General features: G+C 42.4%; 1 protein-coding gene across 18 annotated transcripts in view; it reads left to right on the forward strand.

Annotated features, from left to right (window-relative positions):
* The window catches only part of LOC110522569 (transcription factor COE3), a 97,715-nt gene that overhangs the window by 2,833 nt on the left and 69,882 nt on the right, over positions 1 to 25,000 (forward strand). For 11 of the 18 annotated variants that reach the window (XM_090228863.1, XM_090228864.1, XM_090228865.1 and 8 more), the window contains exons 2-3: positions 10,203 to 10,347; positions 24,883 to 25,000. The exon at positions 24,883 to 25,000 is cut by the window's right edge and continues 13 nt beyond it. In XM_090228863.1, coding sequence (XP_090084989.1) covers positions 10,203 to 10,347; positions 24,883 to 25,000 — 263 coding nt within the window. Of the gene's footprint in view, positions 1 to 10,202; positions 10,348 to 24,879 lie in introns of all 18 variants that reach the window. The other 7 variants (XM_090228855.1, XM_090228860.1, XM_090228858.1 and 4 more) reach the window with 2 other exon arrangements.

The following is a 25,000-nucleotide window of genomic DNA, read 5'->3' on the forward strand; positions in this document are numbered from 1 at the left end:
AGAGAGACAGAGCGAGAGGGAGAGGGAGAGTCAGAGAGAGAGAGAGATAGAGAGGGAGAGACAGAGCCAGAGAGAGAGACAGAGCCAGAGAGAGCGAGAGAGGGAGAGACAGAGCCAGAGCCAGAGAGAGAGAGGGAGAGACAGAGCCAGAGCCAGAGAGAGAGAGAGGGAGAGACAAAGCCAGATAGAGAGAGAGAGAGAGGGAGAGACAGAGCCAGAGAGAGAGAGAGAGAGGGAGTGACAGAGCCAGAGAGAGAGAGGGAAAGGGACAGCCAGAGAGAGAGAGAGAGGGAGAGACAGAGCCAGAGAGAGAGAGAGAGAGAGAGAGGGAGAGATAGAGAGAGAGAGAGAGAGGGAGAGACAGAGCCAGAGAGAGAGAGAGAGAGAAGGGGAGAGCCAGAGAGAGAGAGAGAGGGGGAGACAGAGAGATAGAGAGAGGGAGAGACAGAGCCAGAGAGAGAGAGAGAGGGAGAGACAGAGCCAGAGAGAGAGAGGGAAAGGGAGAGCCAGAGAGAGAGAGAGGGGGAGACAGAGAGATAGAGAGAAGGAGAGACAGAGCCAGAGAGAGAGAGAGAGGGAGAGACAGAGCCAGAGAGAGAGAGAGAGAGAGGGAGAGACAGAGCCAGAGAGAGAGAGAGAGGGAGAGACAGAGCCAGAGAGAGAGAAAGAGAGACAGAGCCAGAGAGAGAGAGAGAGAGGGAGAGACAGAGCCAGAGAGAGAGAAAGAGAGACAGAGACAGAGCCAGAGAGAGAGAGAGAGAGGGAGAGACAGAGCCAGAGAGAGAGAGAGAGAGGGAGAGACAGAGAGAGAGAGAGAGGGGAATAGAAAGCTGTGAGAGTCTGCCATTCAAAGACTTTCCCTCAGCAGCTGTGAGAGCAGGCCAGTTCACCACTACAACTTTAGTTCTATTCTTGTCTCCTTATAGGACCTTTTTTCAACCTGATTTTCCATGCTGTATCAGTCTGTTTGAACGACTATGGACTAACGTTTACTGATGTTTTGCATTTAAACGCAGAAAGATGTGTTTTAAAAACAACTTAGGAAAATAATGCCTTGATGTCTGTAGCTATAATCGTCATTGTCACAACAAAAACAATGTATCCAATCGACAATTTTTATTTTTATAAATCATACCCAACTCAATATTCACCGATAATTCTAAACACAGAAACAAAAAACAGCAAAACACCCTGTCTTCCACGTTGAATGGTTGATGCTGAAGAAGCCTCTCTTGGCTCTGCTCTCCATCTCTTCACCGCAGCTTTAAATAACATGTCCAGAATATATTTGACAGACTCTCCCGACCACGGTGTTCCTTAGGCAAGGGCTTGGGCTTTCCTGCAAGCTTCCTTTCCCCACTTACTAACCACAGCTCTGTCCCCAAATGTCGGGCCCTATTCCCTACGTAAGTGCACTACTTTTCACCAGGGTCCTGTGCACTATGTAGGGAAGAGGGTGCCATTTTGGGATGCTCGCTACCACGGCTCAGCTGGAAGCCAGTGAGAGCTCTATCCATCATCTCGATCCACGGCCAGGCTCTGAACCTGGACACAAGAATGGAGCCCTTTCACTCCTTTAAAAAAAACAGAGAGAGAGAGAAAAAAGAGAGAGAGGCGAATTCCATTGACATACCCGAGGTCAATCACTGTCAGAATGAACCTGAGAGAGAGAGAGAGAGAGAGAGAGAGAGAGAGAGAGAGAGAGAGAGAGAGAGAGAGGGAGCTCTGAGTGAAAACACTTACACCCATTCATTCAGGGGCCTCTCCAATCCCTTCCAACCCTCCATTGACATGCTAAAAACCCTCATTATCACATATTAAATGCAACTGTATAATTAGGATTGTTTACTAAATAGAAAAAAGGGAGAAGGACGTCTGGTTGATTCTTTCAGGAGGTTTTAGGTCATCGTCTCAGTCAGATATCCTCCTCATCCATCCCTCGAGACATCTCTAACTGTCTCTCTGAAGCCGTCACCCAAACGGCACCCTGATCCCCACGGAGTGCACTAGTTTTTAGGGTAGACTACGCTACGACGGAGGCTGCCTGACTAATGACAGGAAACATCTGATCAATTTGAATGTCAACAGATCAATGTGAATATCAACAGATCAATATGAATATCAATATGAATATCAACATGAATATCATCAGATCAATATGAATATCAACAGATCAATATGAATATCAACAGATCAATATGAATATCAACAGATCAATATGAATATCAACAGATCAATATGAATATCAACAGATCAATATGAATATCAACAGATCTATATGAATATCAACAGATCACTATGAATATCATCAGATCAATATGAATATCATCAGATCAATATGAATATCAACAGATCAATATGAATATCAACAGATCAATATGAATATCAACAGATCAATATGAATATCAACAGATCAATATGAATATCAACAGATCAATATGAATATCAACAGATCAATATGAATATCAACAGATCAATATGAATATCAACAGATCAATATGAATATCAATATGAATATCAATGTGAATATCAACAGATCAATATGAATATCAACAGATCAATATGAATATCAACAGATCAATATGAATATCAACAGATCAATGTGAATATCAACAGATCAATATGAATATCAATATGAATATCAACAGATCAATGTGAATATCAATGTGAATATCAACAGATCAATATCAATATCAATATGAATATCAATATGAATATCAACAGATCAATATGAATATCAACAGATCAATGTGAATATCAACAGATCAATATGAATATCAACAGATCAATGTGAATATCAACAGATCAATATGAATATCAATATGAATATCAACAGATCAATGTGAATATCAATATGAATATCAACAGATCAATGTGAATATCAATATGAATATCAACAGATCAATATGAATTTCAATATGAATATCAACAGATCAATATGAATATCAATATGAATATCAACAGATCAATATGAATATCAACAGATCAATGTGAATATCAACAGATCAATGTGAATATCAACAGATCAATGTGAATATCAACAGATCAATATGAATATCAACAGATCAATATGAATATCAATATGAATATCAACAGATCAATATGAATATCAACAGATCAATATGAATATCAACAGATCAATATGAATATCAACAGATCAATGTGAATATCAACAGATCAATATGAATATCAACAGATCAATGTGAATATCAACAGATCAATATGAATATCAACAGATCAATATGAATATCAACAGATCAATATGAATATCAATATGAATACCAACAGATCAATATGAATATCAACAGATTAATATGAATATCAACAGATCAATATGAATATCAACAGATCAATATGAATATCAACAGATCAATATGAATATCAACAGATCAATATGAATATCAACAGATCAATATGAATATCAACAGATCAATATGAATATCAACAGATCAATGTGAATTTTAACAGGTCAATATGAATATCAACAGATCAATATGAATTTTAACAGGTCAATATGAATATCAACAGATCAATATGAATATCAACAGATCAATATGAATATCAACAGATCAATATGAATATCAACAGATCAATATGAATATCAATATGAATATCAACAGATCAATATGAATATCAACAGATCAATGTGAATATCAACAGATCAATATGAATATCAATATGAATATCAACAGATCAATATGAATATCAACAGATCAATATGAATATCAACAGATCAATATGAATATCAACAGATCAATATGAATATCAACAGATCAATATGAATATCAATATGAATATCAACAGATCAATATGAATATCAACAGATCAATATGAATATCAACAGATCAATATGAATATCAACAGATCAATATGAATATCAACAGATCAATATGAATATCAACAGATCAATGTGAATATCAACAAATCAATATGAATATCAACAGATCAATATGAATATCAACAGATCAATATGAATATCAATATGAATATCAACAGATCAATATGAATATCAACAGATCAATATGAATATCAATATGAATATCAACAGATCAATGTGAATATAAATATGAATATCAACAGATCAATATGAATATCAACAGATCAATGTGAATATCAACAGATCAATGTGAATATCAACAGATCAATGTCAATATCAACAAATCAATATGAATATCAACAGATCAATATGAATATCAACAGATCAATATGAATATCAACAGATCAATATGAATATCAACAGATCAATATGAATATCAACAGATCAATATGAATATCAACAGATCAATATGAATATCAATATGAATATCAGCAGATCAATATGAATATCAACAGATCAATATGAATATCAATATGAATATCAACAGATCAATGTGAATATAAATATGAATATCAACAGATCAATATGAATATCAACAGATCAATGTGAATATCAACAGATCAATATGAATATCAATATGAATATCAACAGATCAATATGAATATCAATATGAATATCAACAGATCAATGTGAATATCAACAGATCAATATAAATATCAATATGAATATCAACAAATCAATATGAATATCAATATGAATATCAACAGATCAATGTGAATATCAACAGATCAATATGAATATCAATATGAATATCAACAGATCAATATGAATATCAATATGAATATCAACAGATCAATATGAATATCAACAGATCAATGTGAATATCAACAGATCAATATGAATATCAACAGATCTATGTGAATATCAACAGATCAATATGAATATCAACAGATCAATATGAATATCAACAGATCAATATGAATATCAACAGATCAATATGAATATCAACAGATCAATATGAATATCAACAGATCAATGTGAATATCAACAGATCTATGTGAATATCAACAGATCTATGTGAATATCAACAGATCAATGTGAATATCAACAGATCAATATGAATATCAACAGATCAATATGAATATCAACAGATCAATGTGAATATCAACAGATCAATATGAATATCAACAGATCAATATGAATATCAACAGATCAATATGAATATCAATATGAATATCAACAGATCAATATGAATATCAACAGATTAATATGAATATCAACAGATCAATATGAATATCAACAGATCAATATGAATTTTAACAGGTCAATATGAATATCAACAGATCAATATGAATATCAACAGATCAATGTGAATATCAACAGATCAATATGAATATCAACAGATCAATATGAATATCAACAGATCAATATGAATATCAATATGAATATCAACAGATCAATATGAATATCAACAGATCAATATGAATATCAACAGATCAACGTGAATATCAACAGATCAATATGAATATCAACAGATCAATATGAATATCAACAGATCAATATGAATTTTAACAGGTCAATATGAATATCAACAGATCAATATGAATATCAACAGATCAATATGAATTTTAACAGGTCAATATGAATATCAACAGATCAATATGAATATCAACAGATCAATGTGAATATCAACAGATCAATATGAATATCAACAGATCAATATGAATATCAACAGATCAATATGAATATCAATATGAATATCAACAGATCAATATGAATATCAACAGATCAATATGAAAATCAATGTGAATATCAACAGATCAATATGAATATCAATATGAATATCAACAGATCAATATGAATATCAACAGATCAATATGAAAATCAATGTGAATATCAACAGATCAATATGAATATCAATATGAATATCAACAGATCAATATGAATATCAACAGATCAATATGAATATCAACAGATCAATATGAATATCAACAGATCAATATGAATATCAGCAGATCAATATGAATATCAACAGATCAATATGAATATCAGCAGATCAATATGAATATCAACAGATCAATATGAATATCAACAGATCAATATGAAAATCAATATGAATATCAACAGATCAATATGAATATCAATATGAATATCAACAGATCAATATGAATATCAACAGATCAATATGAATATCAACAGATCAATATGAATATCAACAGATCAATATGAATATCAGCAGATCAATATGATTATCAACAGATCAATATGAATATCATCAGATCAATATGAATATCAACAGATCAATATGAATATCAACAGATCAATATGAATATCATCAGATCAATATGAATATCAATATGAATATCAACAGATCAATGTGAATATACACAGATCAATATGAATATCAACAGATCAATATGAATATCAGCAGATCCATATGAATATCAACAGATCAATATGAATATCAACAGATCAATATGAATATCAACAGATCAATATGAATATCAACAGATCAATATGAATATCAACAGATCAATATGAATATCAACAGATCAATATGAATATCAACAGATCAATATGAATATCATCAGATCAATGTGAATATCAATATGAATATCAATATGAATATCAACAGATCAATATGAATTTTAACAGGTCAATATGAATATCAACAGATCAATATGAATTTTAACAGGTCAATATGAATATCAACAGATCAATATGAATATCAACAGATCAATATGAATATCAACAGATCAATATGAATATCAACAGATCAATATGAATATCAATATGAATATCAACAGATCAATATGAATATCAACAGATCAATGTGAATATCAACAGATCAATATGAATATCAATATGAATATCAACAGATCAATATGAATATCAACAGATCAATATGAATATCAACAGATCAATATGAATATCAACAGATCAATATGAATATCAACAGATCAATATGAATATCAATATGAATATCAACAGATCAATATGAATATCAACAGATCAATATGAATATCAACAGATCAATATGAATATCAACAGATCAATATGAATATCAACAGATCAATATGAATATCAACAGATCAATGTGAATATCAACAAATCAATATGAATATCAACAGATCAATATGAATATCAACAGATCAATATGAATATCAACAGATCAATATGAATATCAACAGATCAATATGAATATCAACAGATCAATGTGAATGGTGCCTGTTAGGGTGAAGAGAGGGCAGTGGGCAGTGAGGCGGGTGGCTGAGAGACTGTTAATGGCAGATAGACAACTGGACAGAGTCCCTTCCATAAGGTTCTCCTTAAAGCGCCAGAGGAACCGTAGCTAAAGCCTAGAAGATCTCGTCTCCCGGCAACCGTTTTGAGGAGGGAAAAGGAGAATGCTTTCATTCATTCATCAGGGAGAGAGGAGGAGGAGGGAGAGAGGAAGAGGAGGGAGAGAGGAGGAGGAGGGAGAGGAGGAGGAGCGAGAGAGGAAGAGGAGGGAGAGAGGAGGAGGAGGGAGAGAGGAAGAGGAGGGAGAGGAGGAGGAGGGAGAGAGGAGGAGGAGGGAGAGAGATGAGGAGGGAGAGAGGAGGAGGAGGGAGAGAGGAGGAGGAGGGAGAGAGGAGGAGGAGGGAGAGAGGAGGAGGAGGGAGAGAGATGGTGGGCAGGTAATACATACACCCACTCCAAAATGACAAACATATAGATCTTTTTATCACACTTGTAAATGCAATGTGTTGTTTTGACAAAGACAGCCATCCCTGTCATAGCAAAGGGATTTGAACGTGTTTGAAGCTAAACTGGATGTGCTTTTTTTATTTTCAATCTGTTTTTGAGAGGACAACGTCCACACTTACATTGGAAGAGAGAGAAAACAATTAAACTGCAATGTTTATTATGAGTTAAAAGAGGCCTCTCTCACTGTATTGTCTTTTCTAACTACACACTGCATCACGGATTATTTTATTTCCAGACACCTCCACACTAATGACGAAGGCACAAAAACAAGAAAAATATATCTGTGTTTTTTAATGTGCTTTAAGTTTTGATTATTTTTCAATTTCATTTTTTAATGTGTGTTAGTTTAGAGTCTTTTTAAAGATATCTATGTTTTTAATGTGTGTTAGTTTAGAGTCTTTTTAAAGAGATCTATAATGTTTTTAATGTGTGTTAGTTTAGAGTCTTTTTAAAGAGATCTATAATGTTTTTAATGTGTGTTAGTTTAGAGTCTTTTTAAAGAGATCTATAATGTTTTTAATGTGTGTTAGTTTAGAGTCTTTTTAAAGATATCTATAATGTTTTTAACGTGTGTTAGTTTATATTATAGTCTTTCTTTATTCCACTGTGAGAGCAGACGACCGACCACACACAGGAAGTTAGAAAAACAAGAAAGACATTTGTAAGAAAGCTGTAACGTGTGTTCGTTTTAATAAAGAGGCTTCTTTTAATGTAACTAGTTGTTTACTCATAGACAGGTCTGCTTCAGGGAAGCACGTAAACACTGTAAATACACTGTAAATACTCAGCTACAGCCAGGACATTAATGATGTGAGCAAAGCCAGTCAACGACACTGGTGGGAAGTAGTTATGTAACGACTCTGATTTTGGTTTTAGCTACTTCGAGGTGCGAAGACAGACTCCTTCCTCTGATTGGTGTGCCGGAACGTATTGTGTTAATACCATGAAACCTACAGGGACGTTGTACCCACCACGAAAACTTAAAGAAGACAGAGAGAGGGAGATGGGAGGGGGGAGAGGGAGAGAGAGGGAGAGAGGGAGAGGGAGAAAGGGAGAGATAGGGAGAGAGGGAGAGGGAGAGGGAGAGGGAGAGAGAGGGAGAGATAGGGAGAGAGGGAGAGATAGGGAGAGAGAGGGGGAGAGGGAGAGAGAGGGAGAGAGGGAGAGGGAGAGATAGGGAGAGGGAGAGAGAGAGATAGAGGGAGAGGGAGAGAGAGAGAGAGAGAGAGAGAGAGAGAGAGAGAGAGAGAGAGAGAGAAACTGCCTTTTCCCTTAACCGTTTCTTAGGAACAGAAACAATACAGTGGCTGAGTCATCTTTCTAAGGCCCCTGGGTGATCCCCTGTCCAACTAGACTACAGTACAGTGGCTGAGTCATCTTTCTAAGGCCCCTGGGTGATCCCCTGTCCAACTAGACTACAGTACAGTGGCTGAGTCATCTTTCTAAGGACCCTGGGTGATCCCCTGTCCAACTAGACTACAGTACAGTGGCTGAGTCATCTTTCTAAGGCCCCTGGGTGATCCCCTGTCCAACTAGACTACAGTACAGTGGCTGAGTCATCTTTCTAAGGCCCCTGGGTGATCCCCTGTCCAACTAGACTACAGTACAGTGGCTGAGTCATCTTTCTGAGGCCCCTGGGTGATCCCCTGTCCAACTTACTGTGGTCAGGTCAGGTCAGGTCAGGTCAGGTCAGGTCGTCCCTGACTGGTTACGTACATTTCCTTACATTTGCTGTGTCTTGAACACAACCCTGTATATTACTGTAGACCTGAGACAGACCTTCCTCCCATGGCTGTGTCATGAACACAACCCTGTATATTACTGTAGACCTGAGACAGACCTTCCTCCCATGGCTGTGTCATGAACACAACCCTGTATATTACTGTAGACCTGAGACAGGCCTTCCTCCCATGGCTGTGTCATGAACACAACCCTGTATATTACTGTAGACCTGAGACAGACCTTCCTCCCATGGCTGTGTCATGAACAAAACCCTGTATATTACTGTAGACCTGAGACAGACCTTCCTCCCATGGCTGTGTCTTGAACACAACCCTGTATATTACTGTAGACCTGAGACAGGCCTTCCTCCCATGGCTGTGTCATGAACACAACTCTGTATATTACTGTAGACCTGAGACAGGCCTTCCTCCCATGGCTGTGTCATGAACACAAACCTGTATATTACTGTAGACCTGAGACAGGCCTTCCTCCCATGGCTGTGTCATGAACACAACCCTGTATATTACTGTAGACCTGAGACATAACCTTCCTCCCATTGGAGTGTGGATGCTCAGCTATTCCTGTTGCTACTGGCCAGTGGTATAGCATGCAGTGTTATAACAGAAAGACTGAACGTCCCATAGTGATGTCATGAACCCATAGTAGTGCAGCTAGTCTGTTGTGTTGGAGGCCATATGGAATGGAAACCCAAGTGTTTAAAAAAAACTCCAGCAAAGTCTAGGGGTTTCTTCTCCTTCGAGTTGGTGGCAGCTCAGTTGTCACTAGTTTACATTGTCACAAAGCACTTTGTGTTAACAGTGTGGCAGCAATGGGCCGACATGACCTGTCTCCTGACACAGATACATAGACAGACTGTTTTAATGACTGGCTCCCCCTTTCACTCCTGTTGCAGGTTGTTGTATCAACAACGGTCAACGTGGACGGTCACGTCCTGGCGGTCTCAGATAACATGTTTGTCCATAACAACTCCAAGCACGGCAGAAGGGCTCGACGTCTAGACCCTTCTGAAGGTACGGACCCTCCTTATCTCTATCATGGTAGGCACATTCTACATGACTTTTATTTTGAAATGCTCTCTAGTTTCCCTACGAGCACATTCTACATGACTTTTATTTTGAAATGCTCTCTAGTTTCCCTACGAGCACATTCTACATGACTTTTATTTTGAAATGCTCTCTAGTTTCCCTACGAGCACATTATATTTTACTTTTTTTTAAAATGCTCTCTAGTTTCCCTACGAGCACATTATACATTACTTTTATTTTGAAATACCCTCTAGTTTCCCTATGAGCACATTCTACATGACTTTTATTTTGAAATACCCTCTAGTTTCCCTATGAGCACATTCTACAAGACTTTTATGTTGAAATACCCTCTAGTTTCCCTACGGGCACATTCTAAATGACTTTTATGTTGAAATACCCTCTAGTTTCCCTACGAGAACATTCTACAATACTTTTATTTTGAAATACCCTCTAGTTTCCCTATGAGCACATTCTACAATACTTTTATTTTGAAATACCCTCTAGTTTCCCTATGAGCACATTCTACATGACTTTTATGTTGAAATACCCTCTAGTTTCCCTATGAGCACATTCTACAAGACTTTTATGTTGAAATACCCTCTAGTTTCCCTACGAGCACATTCTACAATACTTTTATTTTGAAATACCCTCTAGTTTCCCTACGAGCACATTCTACAAGACTTTTATTTTGAAATACCCTCTAGTTTCCCTACGAGCACAAGACCTTGAAAAGATGTTTAAAAGACTTATCTTCATTGTCATGTGGTCGCGGGGGGTTAGTTCTTTAGTTCCATCTCTCTTTCCTCATGTAGCTTGTCATCTTTAGCTCCTCTGGTCGCTGCTGAGATAAAGAGCCTTCTGGTTTAGTTCCTTCAGATCACATCGGTCCCTTTATGGCTTCACAACGTACTTCTCTAATTCTCCATCACCTCATTGTATTTCACTGGTCAATGTCATAAACACATGTATGTAATATTTATAATTATTATAATTATACTTATTATTATTATTATTATTGCTCTGTGTGAAATATGTAGTGATCTCTATTCACACATGTTTTCAATAGGGCTCTTGCTCAATGGCTTTCTAAAATAAACTTCAAATCTGCAATTGATTTGTGGTGAGATCAGGTTGTTGTTACTGGGTTCTGTAGTGTGAGGTCAGGTTGTTGTTACTGGGTTCTGTAGTGTGAGGTCAGGTTGTTGTTACTGGGTTCTGTAGTGTGAGGTCAGGTTGTTGTTACTGGGTTCTGTAGTGTGAGGTCAGGTTGTTGTTACTGGGTTCTGTAGTGTGAGGTCAGGTTGTTGTTACTGGGTTCTGTAGTGTGGGGTCAGGTTGTTACTGGGTTCTGTAGTGTGAGGTCAGGTTGTTACTGGGTTCTGTAGTGTGAGGTCAGGTTGTTACTGGGTTCTGTAGTGTGAGGTCAGGTTGTTGTTACTGGGTTCTGTAGTGTGAGGTCAGGTTGTTGTTACTGGGTTCTGTAGTGTGAGGTCAGGTTGTTGTTACTGGGTTCTGTAGTGTGGGGTCAGGTTGTTACTGGGTTCTGTAGTGTGAGGTCAGGTTGTTACTGGGTTCTGTAGTGTGAGGTCAGGTTGTTGTTACTGGGTTCTGTAGTGTGAGGTCAAGTTGTTGTTACTGGGTTATGTAGTGTGAGGTCAGGTTGTTACTGGGTTCTGTAGTGTGAGGTCAGGTTGTTACTGGGATCTGTAGTGTGGGGTCAGGTTGTTGTTACTGGGTTCTGTAGTGTGAGGTCAGGTTGTTTCTGGGTTCTGTAGTGTGAGGTCAGGTTGTTACTGGGTTCTGTAGTGTGGGGTCAGGTTGTTGTCACTTGGTTCTGTAGTGTGAGGTCAGGTTGTTACTGGGTTCTGTAGTGTGAGGTCAGGTTGTTACTGGGTTCTGTAGTGTGAGATCGGGTTGTTACTGGGTTCTGTAGTGTGAGGTCAGGTTGTTACTGGGTTCTGTAGTGTGAGGTCAGGTTGTTGTTACTGGGTTCTGTAGTGTGAGGTCAGGTTGTTACTGGGTTCTGTAGTGTGAGGTCAGGTTGTTACTGGGTTCTGTAGTGTGGGGTCAGGTTGTTGTCACTTGGTTCTGTAGTGTGAGGTCAGGTTGTTACTGGGTTCTGTAGTGTGAGGTCAGGTTGTTACTGGGTTCTGTAGTGTGAGATCGGGTTGTTACTGGGTTCTGTAGTGTGGGGTCAGGTTGTTGTTACTGGATTCTGTAGTGTGAGGTCAGGTTGTTACTGGATTCTGTAGTGTGAGGTCAGGTTGTTACTGGGTTCTGTAGTGTGAGGTCAGGTTGTTGTTTCTGGGTTCTGTAGTGTGAGGTCAGGTTGTTACTGGGTTCTGTAGTGTGGGGTCAGGTTGTTACTGGGTTCTGTAGTGTGGGGTCAGGTTGTTACTGGGTTCTGTAGTGTGAGGTCAGGTTGTTACTGGGATCTGTAGTGTGGGGTCAGGTTGTTACTGGGTTCTGTAGTGTGAGGTCAGGTTGTTACTGGGATCTGTAGTGTGGGGTCAGGTTGTTACTGGGATCTGTAGTGTGGGGTCAGGTTGTTACTGGGTTCTGTAGTGTGAGGTCAGGTTGTTACTGGGTTCTGTAGTGTGGGGTCAGGTTGTTACTGGGTTCTGTAGTGTGGGGTCAGGTTGTTACTGGGTTCTGTAGTGTGGGGTCAGGTTGTTACTGGGTTCTGTAGTGTGAGGTCAGGTTGTTACTGGGATCTGTAGTGTGGGGTCAGGTTGTTACTGGGTTCTGTAGTGTGAGGTCAGGTTGTTGTTACTGGGATCTGTAGCTAGATCCTTATAAAAGCACTACTGTGGTGTCGTACTCATCAATGAGGAAACCAGCACATCAGAAGACTGACTGATTGGCTGCTCTGCAGAGAAAAAGGGAAAAAAAAGAGAGAAAAATAAATTCGGAGCAGCAAAGTCTGGAAAACATAAATGCAGGAAGGACAGAGTTCAACCTTCTGACCTTCCTGTTGGTCTCGGTTCAGTTCAAACACTCTGGGAAACGGGATCTTGTCAAACGCGTATTAGCTAGTTATCAGTGGCAAGTACAAGTGGCTGGGTATGTATAGTATGATGCTACCCAAACCTGTAACAGCACGAGGTTGTTGTTGTCTTAATTAGGCAGGGATTATCATAACACAATTGTTTTAATAATGCAACAGGAGAGGCGAAGCAAAGGCGTTATATCAATGAAATGCACTATATCAACCCCCAGAACTCTGCAGGGGAAGGAAATGACTAGGTTCTTTACTAATGACAAAACGGGCAGAGAAAGACAATCTAATAATTGATGGTTAGCCCTAAGCTGTGAAGTCGTTACCGCCTGTGACGTATTGTTTGTCTCCCTCTCTCTCTCTCTCTCCGTATCCACGGAGCAACCAGCTTTAATTAGGGGAGCAATTAAAGAGGTTGAGTCCCCCCCCCCACACTCTACCGTGGGTCTCCCCCTGTCTGAGGGGGTCCTGCGGGACAGGGGAACTGGCGTCTGCACAGCCTACTCACCCAACCCAACAACTAGATCAACCCACCCAACAACCACTGAATCATCTCATCTCATCAAAAAGCCCAGTGTGCAGCAGAGATCCTGTCCTTATGAATCTAGATTTGTACTGGTGGTTTTCAGATGATCCGTCTCCTGATCTGGAGTGTATCTCCTCCACCTTCCCGTTATTAAGTGAAGACCACACAGATCTATGAAGTGTGTGTGGATTGTGTTAGAGGGCAGACGTGGCTGGGTTAGAATGGAACATTTCATGACGAAACATACTGTATCTAACATTTGAAACGCAGTCTCATATCACAGTCAAATCTCAGATTACTGATATTTTATTGTCTACCCATTTTAGAGAGACAGACAGACAGACAGACAGACAGACAGACAGACAGACAGACAGACAGTCCTAATGTATAGTCCATGTTAACTATGCTGTAGATTGGCTACAAAGTCTGTACAGGAATACCTATTAACTCTGTTTATCTGCAATTCTGTCTCCCTAATACAACCTATTATCTAAGTTTCAAACACCAGCTGGATATAATGTATTCCAGTTGATGGTATAGTAATTCCCCCCCCCCGCCCCCCTCCCTTACTCTCTCACCTCCACGTGTTCCTCAGTTCATAAAAGAGCCTGTAGTCGTCAGTAAGGGGTGTGTAAAGAGCGACTCAGCGACCCTCGTCTGTGTCTACGCTATACCGTGTGTGTATGTGTGTGTGTGTCGTACACAGCGACCCCGGCTCTCTCCTCGAGGCCCTGCAGCGTGGATCTGATTTGCATGCCAAGTGGCTGTAACGCTGTTAGGTTGATGCAATAAAGACAAACGGATCCAGGCTGCAAGGCTTTAGCCAGTAAAGAGGAGCAGATGGCCCTAGGAGAGGTAAAAAAAGGTATAATCCCATCAGCAGCAGTATCAACCTGCCATCTGGAGACCACCGGCACAATTACAAGACATTTTTAGCAGGCAGAACAAAGGAAGTCCTCAGTACGTACAGCACAGCAGGCAAGATGAGACCTGTTGGTGTGTCTCAATACTGGAGGGATGAGGAGGAAGGTGACTAAGTCTGTGTCCCAAAATGACACCCTATTTTCATATGAAGGGCACTACTACTACCCCATTGGCCCTGGTCAAAAGTAGGGCGCTACATAGTGCCGTTTGGGATGTACGCTAACACGGTGCCATGTTGCCTTGGAGAGAGGAGTGCTGATTAGAGCTTCACACTGAGAGGCAGGAGCTGAACGCAGAGAGAGAAGTACGAACCCAAACGCCTCTGTTCAGTAAACCAAACACCGGGGGACGTGGGGAGGTGAGCCGGGAGGCCTGGTAGGTTGTGGGTAGTCAACACCAGACACAGTGGGGAGGTGGGGAGGTGAGCTGGGAGGCCTGGTAGGTTGTGGGTAGTCAGCACCAGACACAGCAGGATGTGGGGATGTGAGCCAGGAGGCCTGGTAGGTTGTGGGTAGTCAGCACCAGACACAGGGGGATGTGGGGAGGTGAGCTGGGAGGCCTGGTAGGTTGTGGGTAGTCAGCACCAGACACAGGGGGACGTGGGGAGGTGAGCTGGGAGGCCTGGTAGGTTGTGGGTAGTCAACACCAGACACAGTGGTGAGGTGAGCCGGGAGGCCTGGTAGGTTGTGGGTAGTCAACTCCAGACACAAGGGGGCGTGGGGATGTGAGCCAGGAGGCCTGGTAGGTTGTGGGTAGTCAACACGAGACACAGTGGGGAGGTGGGGAGGTGAGCTGGGAGGCCTGGTAGGTTGTGGGTAGTCAGCACCAGACACAGGGGGACGTGGGGAGGTGAGCCAGGAGGCCTGGTAGGTTGTGGGTAGTCAGCACCAGACACAGTGGGGAGGTGGGGAGGTGAGCTGGGAGGCCTGGTAGGTTGTGGGTAGTCAGCACCAGACACAGGGGGATGTGGGGAGGTGAGCTGGGAGGCCTCGTAGGTTGTGGGTAGTCAGCACCAGACACAGGGGGACGTGGGGCGGTGAGCCAGGAGGCCTGGTAGGTTGTGGGTAGTCAGCACCAGACACAGGGGGATGTGGGGAGGTGACCTGGGAGGCCTGGTAGGTTGTGGGTAGTCAACACCAGACACAGTGGGGAGGTGGGGAGGTGAGCCGGGAGGCCTGGTAGGTTGTGGGTAGTCAACTCCAGACACAAGGGGGCGTGGGGAGGTGAGCTGGGAGGCCTGGTAGGTTGTGGGTAGTCAGCACCAGACATAGGGGGGGCGTGGGGATGTGAGCCAGGAGGCCTTGTAGTTTGTGGGTAGTCAACACCAGACACAGTGGGGAGGTGGGGAGGTGAGCTGGGAGGCCTGGTAGGTTGTGGGTAGTCAGCACCAGACACAGGTGGACGTGGGGAGGTGAGCCAGGAGGCCTGGCAGGTTGTGGGTAGTCAACACCAGACACAGGGGGACGTGGAGAGGTGAGCTGGGAGGCCTGGTAGGTTGTGGGTAGTCAACACCAGACACAGTGGGGAGGTGGGGAGGTGAGCCGGGAGGCCTGGTAGGTTGTGGGTAGTTGGTAGTCAGTACCAAATATTTCTCTCCGCTCTCTCTCTTCCTCTCTTGGCTCCTTGTTGACTGTCCACTTGAAGCACATCAAAGCCAGAGATTCGTTGGAGTGTGACAATTGATGTTGAGATTAGACACATGCAGGCGCCGAACCGCTTCCAGAAGACTTGGCGTTAGGAGAAAAATCAGAAGAGAGCTGGCAAGCAGGGAGGAAGTGATGTGTTAGTCGTTAGCTAGTCGTTAGCTAGACGTTAGCTAGACGTTAGCTAGAGGTTAGCTAGAGGTTAGCTAGTCGTTAGCTAGTCGTTAGTTAGTCGTTAGCTAGTCGTTAGCTAGTCGTTAGCTAGTCGTTAGCTAGACGTTAGCTAGTCATTAGCTAGTCGTTAGCTAGTCGTTAGTTAGTCGTTAGTTAGTCGTTAGCTAGTCATTAGCTAGTCGTTAGTTAGTCGTTAGCTAGTGAACAATACAATAAATTATCCCATAACTGACATAAAAATGTAGAGGAAAACATTTGATGAATATTGTTTAATATATTATATACTAAATATAGGTCCTTTATGATTTTTAAATAATATTTACAAAATTAAAAAAACAATCCGACTACTTAGAATAAGTTGTACCTAGCCTGGTACTCCTGTGTGTTGGGTGATCTTGGCTCCAGAACAGCCTACCTAGCCTGGTATTCCTGTATGTTGGGTGATCTTGGCATCAGAACAGCCTGCCTAGCCTGGTATTCCTGTATGTTGGGTGGACTTGGCTCCAGAACAGCCTAACTAGCCTGGTATCCCTGTATGTTGGGTGATCTTGGCATCAGAACAGCCTACCTAGCCTGGTATCCCTGTATGTTGGGTGATCTTGGCATCAGAACAGCCTACCTAGCCTGGTATCCCTGTATGTTGGGTGAACTTGGCATCAGAACAGCCTACCTAGCCTGGTATCCCTGTATGTTGGGTGAACTTGGATTCAGAACATCCTTCACCAGACTGGTCCTGTTCCAGCCCGTCCGTCTCTCTCTCGCTGGCTGACTGCGTACGTCTGCTCTCTCCAATTTCCATCATCTGCTTGAGGGCATTGTGCACGTATATCATTAGATGGCTAACGCTGTCTGTGTAATTTGGTTCGCCATGCTCCCCATTGAACACATGTCCCCCCCTTCTATATGTGCATTGAAAATGTATGCTAATCACGGGCAGAATGGAGGTGGCTCATGCACGGCTCGGTTTAGAGCAACCCCGGCCCCCCCAGCCTCGGCCCCCGTCTCTCCCGTCTCCACGCTAGGCACCAACGGGGGAAGCATTGCGAAATTCGAGTCGGTGTGTGTGTGTGTGTGGCTGTCTGAAGCCCCAGCTGCCAGCCAGCTCCTCTTGTGCCTCTGCTCTGCCCAGTCCACCCCCCACCCCCATCCCCTCCCAGCCTCTTCTCCGTAACCCCCCCACCTGCCTCCCTTCAGCCCCCCAACAACCCCCCACCACAACCCACCCTTCCTTCCTTCTGTCCGTCCGTCCACCCCTCCTTCCCTCCCTCCCTCTCACCTACAGACAGTAAATTTGTTTACTGTAATTTTTGGTGAATTATTTGCTATAATTGGCTTCGCTGATGAAGGTCAGTCCCTTTGAGGAGTCTTGTCTGTCTTTAGAGAGTTGATGCTTTTTCAAACGCTCCTGCCTGCAATTAAGAAAAGCAAATGTCACTCGCAAGCCTCAGAAATGAAAATTTGTATGAACTTATTAGCATGGAGTCAACAGTGCCAGTTAAGGGCAGCCCTCTCTCTCTCTGTCTCTCTCTCTCCCTCTCTCTCTCTCTCTCCCTCTCCCTCTCTCTCTCTCTCTCTCTCTCTCTCTCTCTCTCTCTCTCTCTCTCTCTCTCTCTCTCTCTCTCTCTCTCTCTCTCTATGCCTCCCTCCCCTCCCTCCCTCCCCCTGCGCCCTCCTTCCCACCATCCCTCCCTCCTTCCCTCCCTCCCGTGGCGGTGTGTGTGTGTGCTGTGGGCTCATGGCCCCTCTGCTACACAGGGAGATGCTCGTGGAATGAGCAAATACAACCTCGGCTGGTCCAACATTAAAGCAAACAAAGACTGGGGCCTTGTCTGGAGTGTAGAACACAACAATACCTAATGGTGATTAACCTGGCTGGCTGGCAGAGAGCTAGCTGGGGGAAGGAGAGGGGGAAATCAATGCATGATGGCAATGATTATATCGTCTCATTATTGATCATATGTACGCCTTATAATTATAACCCATTGTTATTTTATTAGTATTTTATCATTTATATTTTTATTAATTTAAAAAAAATCCACATATTTGTTTTTAACATACATTAGTTTTTGTGCTGTTTTTATATAAACTGAATTGCAATGATTGAAAGATTGGTGTTACTGTGGTAGCTATTATAAACTCAGACATCTTAGCTATAACAACGATGTTACAGTGGGACAGGATGAAAGCGGGTATAAACAGACATCTTAGCTATAACAACGATGTTACAGTGGTACAGGATGATAGCTATTATAAACTCAGACACCTTAGCTATAACAACGATGTTACAGTGGTACAGGATGAAAGCGGGTATAAACTCAGACATCTTAGCTATAACAACGATGTTACAGTGGTACAGGATGAAAGCGGGTATAAACTCAGACATCTTAGCTATAACAACGATGTTACAGTGGTACAGGGTGATAGCTATTATAAACTCAGACACCTTAGCTATAACAACGATGCTACAGTGGTACAGGATGAAAGCGGGTATAAACTCAGACATCTTAGCTATAACAACGATGTTACAGTGGTACAGGATGATAGCTATTATAAACTCAGACATCTTAGTTATAACAACGATGTTACAGTGGTACAGGATGATAGCTATTATAAACTCAGACATCTTAGCTATAACAACGATGTTACAGTGGTACAGGATGAAAGCTATTATAAACTCAGACACCTTAGCTATAACAACGATGTTACAGTGGTACAGGATGATAGCTGGTATAAACAACAGACACCTTAGGTACAACTACCCCAATTACACTAAAAGGTACTACAGATGACAAAAACATCCTTTTGTGAATTATTTACAAGGCTTTGTGGCTTTACAGTTCCAAGCACCTTTCCATTGTCTCTCCTTCTATCCCCGGTCAACAACAATAAGAGAGATGGACAGATTAAATAAATAAATCAACCTTTAAAATGAAGGAGCAGTTAATGTAGAGGGTGGAGGAGTGAGAGTGGGGGAGGAAATCCATTACTGTTAGTCACCTCCCTCCCACTGACCGTTTAGCAACAGGAAATAGAGCAGGAGAAATGAGGAGCGTCAAATAAACAGACAGAGTGTACATCTTTAGGTATCTAGTCTCTTTGTCGCAGAATCTGCATTCCAGAATGCTCATCGAAGCAGGGGCCAGAGGAAGTCTGGGTGTTGAAGAAGGTGTGATAAAAGAGAGAGAGAACTCTGTGCCTGACTGTTTGCCTCAGTGATGGCTACTGGTGGTCCGGAGCTTGCTAGCACTTCTGATATTTTTTAAATATTAACTACCAGTCAAAAGTTTTAGAACACCTACTAGATTCAAGTTTTTTTTTTAAATGTATTTGTATTTATTTTTAAAACTATTTTCTACATTGTAGAATAATAGTGAAGACATCAACGCTGAAATAACACATATGGAATCATGTAGTAACCAAAAAAGTGTTAAACAAATCAAAATAGATTTTATCATCGAAATTCTTCAAATAGCCACCCTTTGCCTTGATGACAGCTTTGCAAACTCATGGCATTCTCTCAACCAGCTTTATTAGATAGTCACCTGGAATGCATTGCAATTAACAGGTGTGCCTTCTTAAAAGTTAATTTGTGGAATTTCTTTCCTTCTTAATGTGTTTCAGCCAATCAGTTGTGTTGTAACAAGGGGGGGGGGGGGGGGGGGACCTTGTCGCACCTTGACTACTGTTCAGTCGTTTGGTCAGGTGCCACAAAAAAAGGACTTAGGAAAATTGCAATTGGCTCAGAACAGGGCAGCTCAGCTGGCCCTTGGATGTACACAGAGAGCTAGCATTAATAATATTCTTGTCAATCTCTCATGGCTCAAAGTGGAGGAGAGATTGACTTCATCACTACTTGTATTTATGAGAGGTATTGACATGTTGAATGCACCGAGCTGTCTGTTTGAACTACTGGCACACAGCTCGGACACCCATGCATACCCCACAAGACATGCCACAAGAGGTTTATTCACAGTCCCCAAGTCCAGAAAAGACTATGGGAGGTGCACAGTACTACATAGAGCCATGACTACATGGTACTCTATTCCACATCAGGTAACTGATTCAGCTGTACAATTAGATTTAAAAAACAGACAAAAAAACCTTATGGAACAGCGGGGACTGTGAAGCACCACACACACACACACACACACACACACACACACACACACACACACACACACACACACACACACACACACACACACACACACACAATAGCATACGCACTACACACATATGTACACATGGATTTTGTACTGTATATATCTGGTGGAGTAGGGGCCTGAGGGCACACGGTCTGTGAATGTATTGTGATGTTTTTTAAATGGTATAAACTGCTTTAATTTCGCTGGACCCCAGGAAGAGTAGCTGCTGTCTTGGCAGCAGCTAATGGGGATCCATAATAAACCCCAGGAAGAGTAGCTGCTGCCTTGGCAGGAACTAATGGGGATCCATAATAAGCCCCAGGAAGAGTAGCTGCTGCCTTGACATGAACTAATGGGGATCCATAATAAACCCCAGGAAGAGTAGCTGCTGCCTTGACAGGAACTAATGGGGATCCATAATAAACCCCAGGAAGAGTAGCTGCTGCCTTGGCAGGAACTAATGGGGATCCATAATAAACCCCAGGAAGAGTAGCTGCTGCCTTGGCAGGAACTAATGGAGATCCATAATAAACCCCAGGAAGAGTAGCTGCTGCCTTGGCAGGAACTAATGGAGATCCATAATAAACCCCAGGAAGAGTAGCTGCTGCCTTGGCAGGAACTAATGGGGATCCATAATAAACCCCATGAAGAGTATCTGCTGCCATGGCAGGAACTAATGGGGATCCATAATAAACCCCAGGAAGAGTAGCTGCTGCCTTGGCAGGAACTAATGGGGATCCATAATAATCCCCAGGAAGAGTAGCTGCTGTCTTGACAGGAACTAATGGGGATCCATAATAAACCACAGGAAGAGTAGCTGCTGCCTTGGCAGGAACTAATGGGGATCCATAATAAACCCCAGGAAGAGTAGCTGCTGCCTTGACAGGAACTAATGGGGATCCATAATAAACCCCAGGAAGAGTAGCTGCTGCCTTGGCAGGAACTAATGGAGATCCATAATAAACCCCAGGAAGAGTAGCTGCTGCCTTGGCAGGAACTAATGGGGATCCATAATAAACCCCAGGAAGAGTAGCTGCTGTCTTGGCCCCAGCTAATGGGGATCCATAATAAACCCCAGGAAGAGTAGCTGCTGTCTTGGCAGGAACTAATGGGGATCCATAATAAACCCCAGGAAGAGTAGCTGCTGTCTTGGCCCCAGCTAATGGGGATCCATAATAAACCCCAGGAAGAGTAGCTGCTGTCTTGGCCCCAGCTAATGGGGATCCATAATAAACCCCAGGAAGAGTAGCTGCTGTCTTGGCCCCAGCTAATGGGGATCCATAATAAACCACAGGAAGAGTAGCTGCTGTCTTGGACCCAGCTAATGGGGATCCATAATAAACCCCAGGAAGAGTAGCTGCTGTCTTGGCCCCAGCTAATGGGGATCCATAATAAACCACAGGAAGAGTAGCTGCTGTCTTGGCCCCAGCTAATGGGGATCCATAATGAATTCAAATACAAAAGTCAGTCAATACAGAACATTTCAAGAACTTTCAAAGTTTCTTCATGTGTAGTTGCAAAACCCATCGAACGCTATTATGAAACTGTCTCTCACGAGGACCGCCACAGGAAAGGAAGACCCAGAGTGACCTGTCTCTCATGAGGACCGCCCCAGAAATGAAGACCCAGAGTGACCTGGCTCTCACGAGGACCGCCCCAGAAATGAAGACCCAGAGTGACCTGGCTCTCACGAGGACCGCCCCAGAAATGAAGACCCAGAGTGACCTGTCTCTCATGAGGACCGCCACAGGAAAGAAAGACCCAGAGTGACCTCTGCTGCAAAGGATAAGTTCATTAGAGTTAACTGGCTCTCACGAGGACCGCCACAGGAAATGAAGACCCAGGTTTACCTCTGCTGCAAAGGATAAGTTCTTTAGAGTTAACTGGCTCTCATGAGGACCGCCACAGGAAAGGAAGACCCAGAGTGACCTCTGCTGCAAAGGATAAGTTCATTAGAGTTAACTGGCTCTCACGAGGACCACCACAGGAAATGAAGACCCAGGTTTACCTCTGCTGCAAAGGATAAGTTCATTAGAGTTAACTGGCTCTCACGAGGACCACCACAGGAAAGGAAGACCCAGAGTGACCTCTGCTGCAAAGGATAAGTTCATTAGAGTTAACTGGCTCTCACGAGGACCGCCCCAGAAATGAAGACCCATAGTGACCTCTGCTGCAAAGGATAAGTTCATTAGAGTTACCAGCCTCAGAAATTGCAGCCCAACTAAAACACTTCACAGAGTTCATGTAACAGACACATCTCAACATCAGTTGTTCAGAGGAGACTGTGTAAATTGCTACAAAGAAACCACTACTAAACGACACCAATAATAAGAAGAGACTTGATTGGGCCAAGAAACACAAGCAATGGACATTAGACTGGTCAAAAGTTGTCCTTTGGTCTGGAGTCCAAATTGGAGATTTTTGGTTCCAACCGCTGTGTCTTTGTGAGACACGGTGTGGGTGAACGGATGATCTCCACATGTGTATTTTCCACCGTAAAGCATGGAGGAGGAGGTGTTATGGTGTGGGGGTGACACTGTCTGTGACACTGTCTGTGATTTATTTAGAATTCAAGGCACACTTAACCAGCATGGCTACCACAGCATGCTGCAGCGATACGCCATCCCATCTGGTTTGGGCTTAGTGGGACTATCATTTGTTTTTCAACAGGATAATGACCCAACACACCTCCAGACTATGTAAGGGCTATTTGACCAAGAAGGAGAGTGATGGAGGGCTGCATCAGATGACCTGGCCTCCACAAGCCCCCATCCTCAACCAACTTGAGATGGTTTGGAATTAGTCGGACTGCAGAGTGAAGGAAAAGCAGCCAACAAGTGCTCAGCATATGTGGGAACTCCTTCAAGACTGTTGGAAAAGCATTCCAGGTGAAGCTGGTTAAGAGAATGCCAAGCGTGTGCAAAGCTGTCATCGAGGCAAAAGGGTGGCTATTTGAAAAATCTAAAATATACAATATATTTTGATTCGTTTAACACTTTTATTTGGGTTACCACATGATTCCGTATGTGTTCTTTCATAGTTGTGATGTCTTCACAAATATTTCTACAAAGTAGAAAGTCGTAAAAAAATAACGAAAAACCCTTGAATGAGTAGGTGTTGTAAAACATGTGACCTGATAGTGCTACATGTTCCAGAGGCATATTCGACTCGAACGCTGGAGGCCTGGAGATGCTAAACGTGGTTATGTTAGTTAACGTGACAATAACCGGCTGACAGAAATGTCATGACCGCCACAGCCCTAGTAACAGCCCCTAGTAACAGCCCCTAGTAACAGCCCCTAGTAACAGCCCTAGTAACAGTCCCTAGTAACAGCCCCTAGTAACAGCCCTAGTAACAGCCCTAGTAACAGCCCCTAGTAACAGCCCTAGTAACAGCCCTAGTAACAGCCCCTAGTAACAGCCCTAGTAACAGCCCCTAGTAACAGCCCTAGTAACATACATATTTTCCCTGACCACCACAGCCCTAGTAACAGCCCTAGTAACATCCCCTAGTAACATGCCCTAGTAACAGCCCTAGTAACAGTCCCTAGTAACAGCCCCTAGTAACAGCCCTAGTAACAGCCCCTAGTAACAGTCCCTAGTAACAGCCCCTAGTAACAGTCCTAGTAACAGCCCCTAGTAACAGCCCTAGTAACAGCCCCTAGTAACAGCCCTAGTAACGGACATATTTTCCCTGACACACCGTTTGCTACACAAAGCCATTTTTCCCCCTCTGGGTTTCTGTAGCTAGAACAAACCAATAGTTTTTGTCGGCCTTTTTGCCTTGTAAAACCAGTCAATTAGTTTTGTCTTTTTTTATTATTATTATTGTTTACCTTTATTTAACTAGACAATTCTTATTTTCAATGACAGCCTAGTGGGTTAACTGCCTGTTCAGGGGCAGAACGACAGATTTGTACCTTTGTACCAGCTCAGGGATTTGAACTTGCAACCTTCCGGTTACTAGTCCAACGCTCTAACCACTAGGCTACCACATGAGTAACGCTGCTCGGTCTGACGTAGGGAATCTGGCTCTTCAGTGCCCGGTGTTCTGTTTTAATATTCAAGCTAGTTGGTTAGTGGTCTAGCGGATGGGAAGGTCCTAAATTCTCTCTGTTGTTCTGTCTGTTACAAGCAGCTACCCCCTGCATCAAAGCCATCAGCCCTAGTGAAGGATGGACCACGGGAGGAGCCACAGTCATCATCATAGGAGATAACTTCTTTGACGGTCTCCAAGTCGTGTTCGGGACGATGCT

This window comes from Oncorhynchus mykiss, unplaced genomic scaffold (genome assembly GCF_057628025.1).
Source record: "Oncorhynchus mykiss isolate SJ-2025 unplaced genomic scaffold, ASM5762802v1 scaffold103, whole genome shotgun sequence".
Lineage (NCBI taxonomy): Eukaryota > Metazoa > Chordata > Actinopteri > Salmoniformes > Salmonidae > Oncorhynchus > Oncorhynchus mykiss.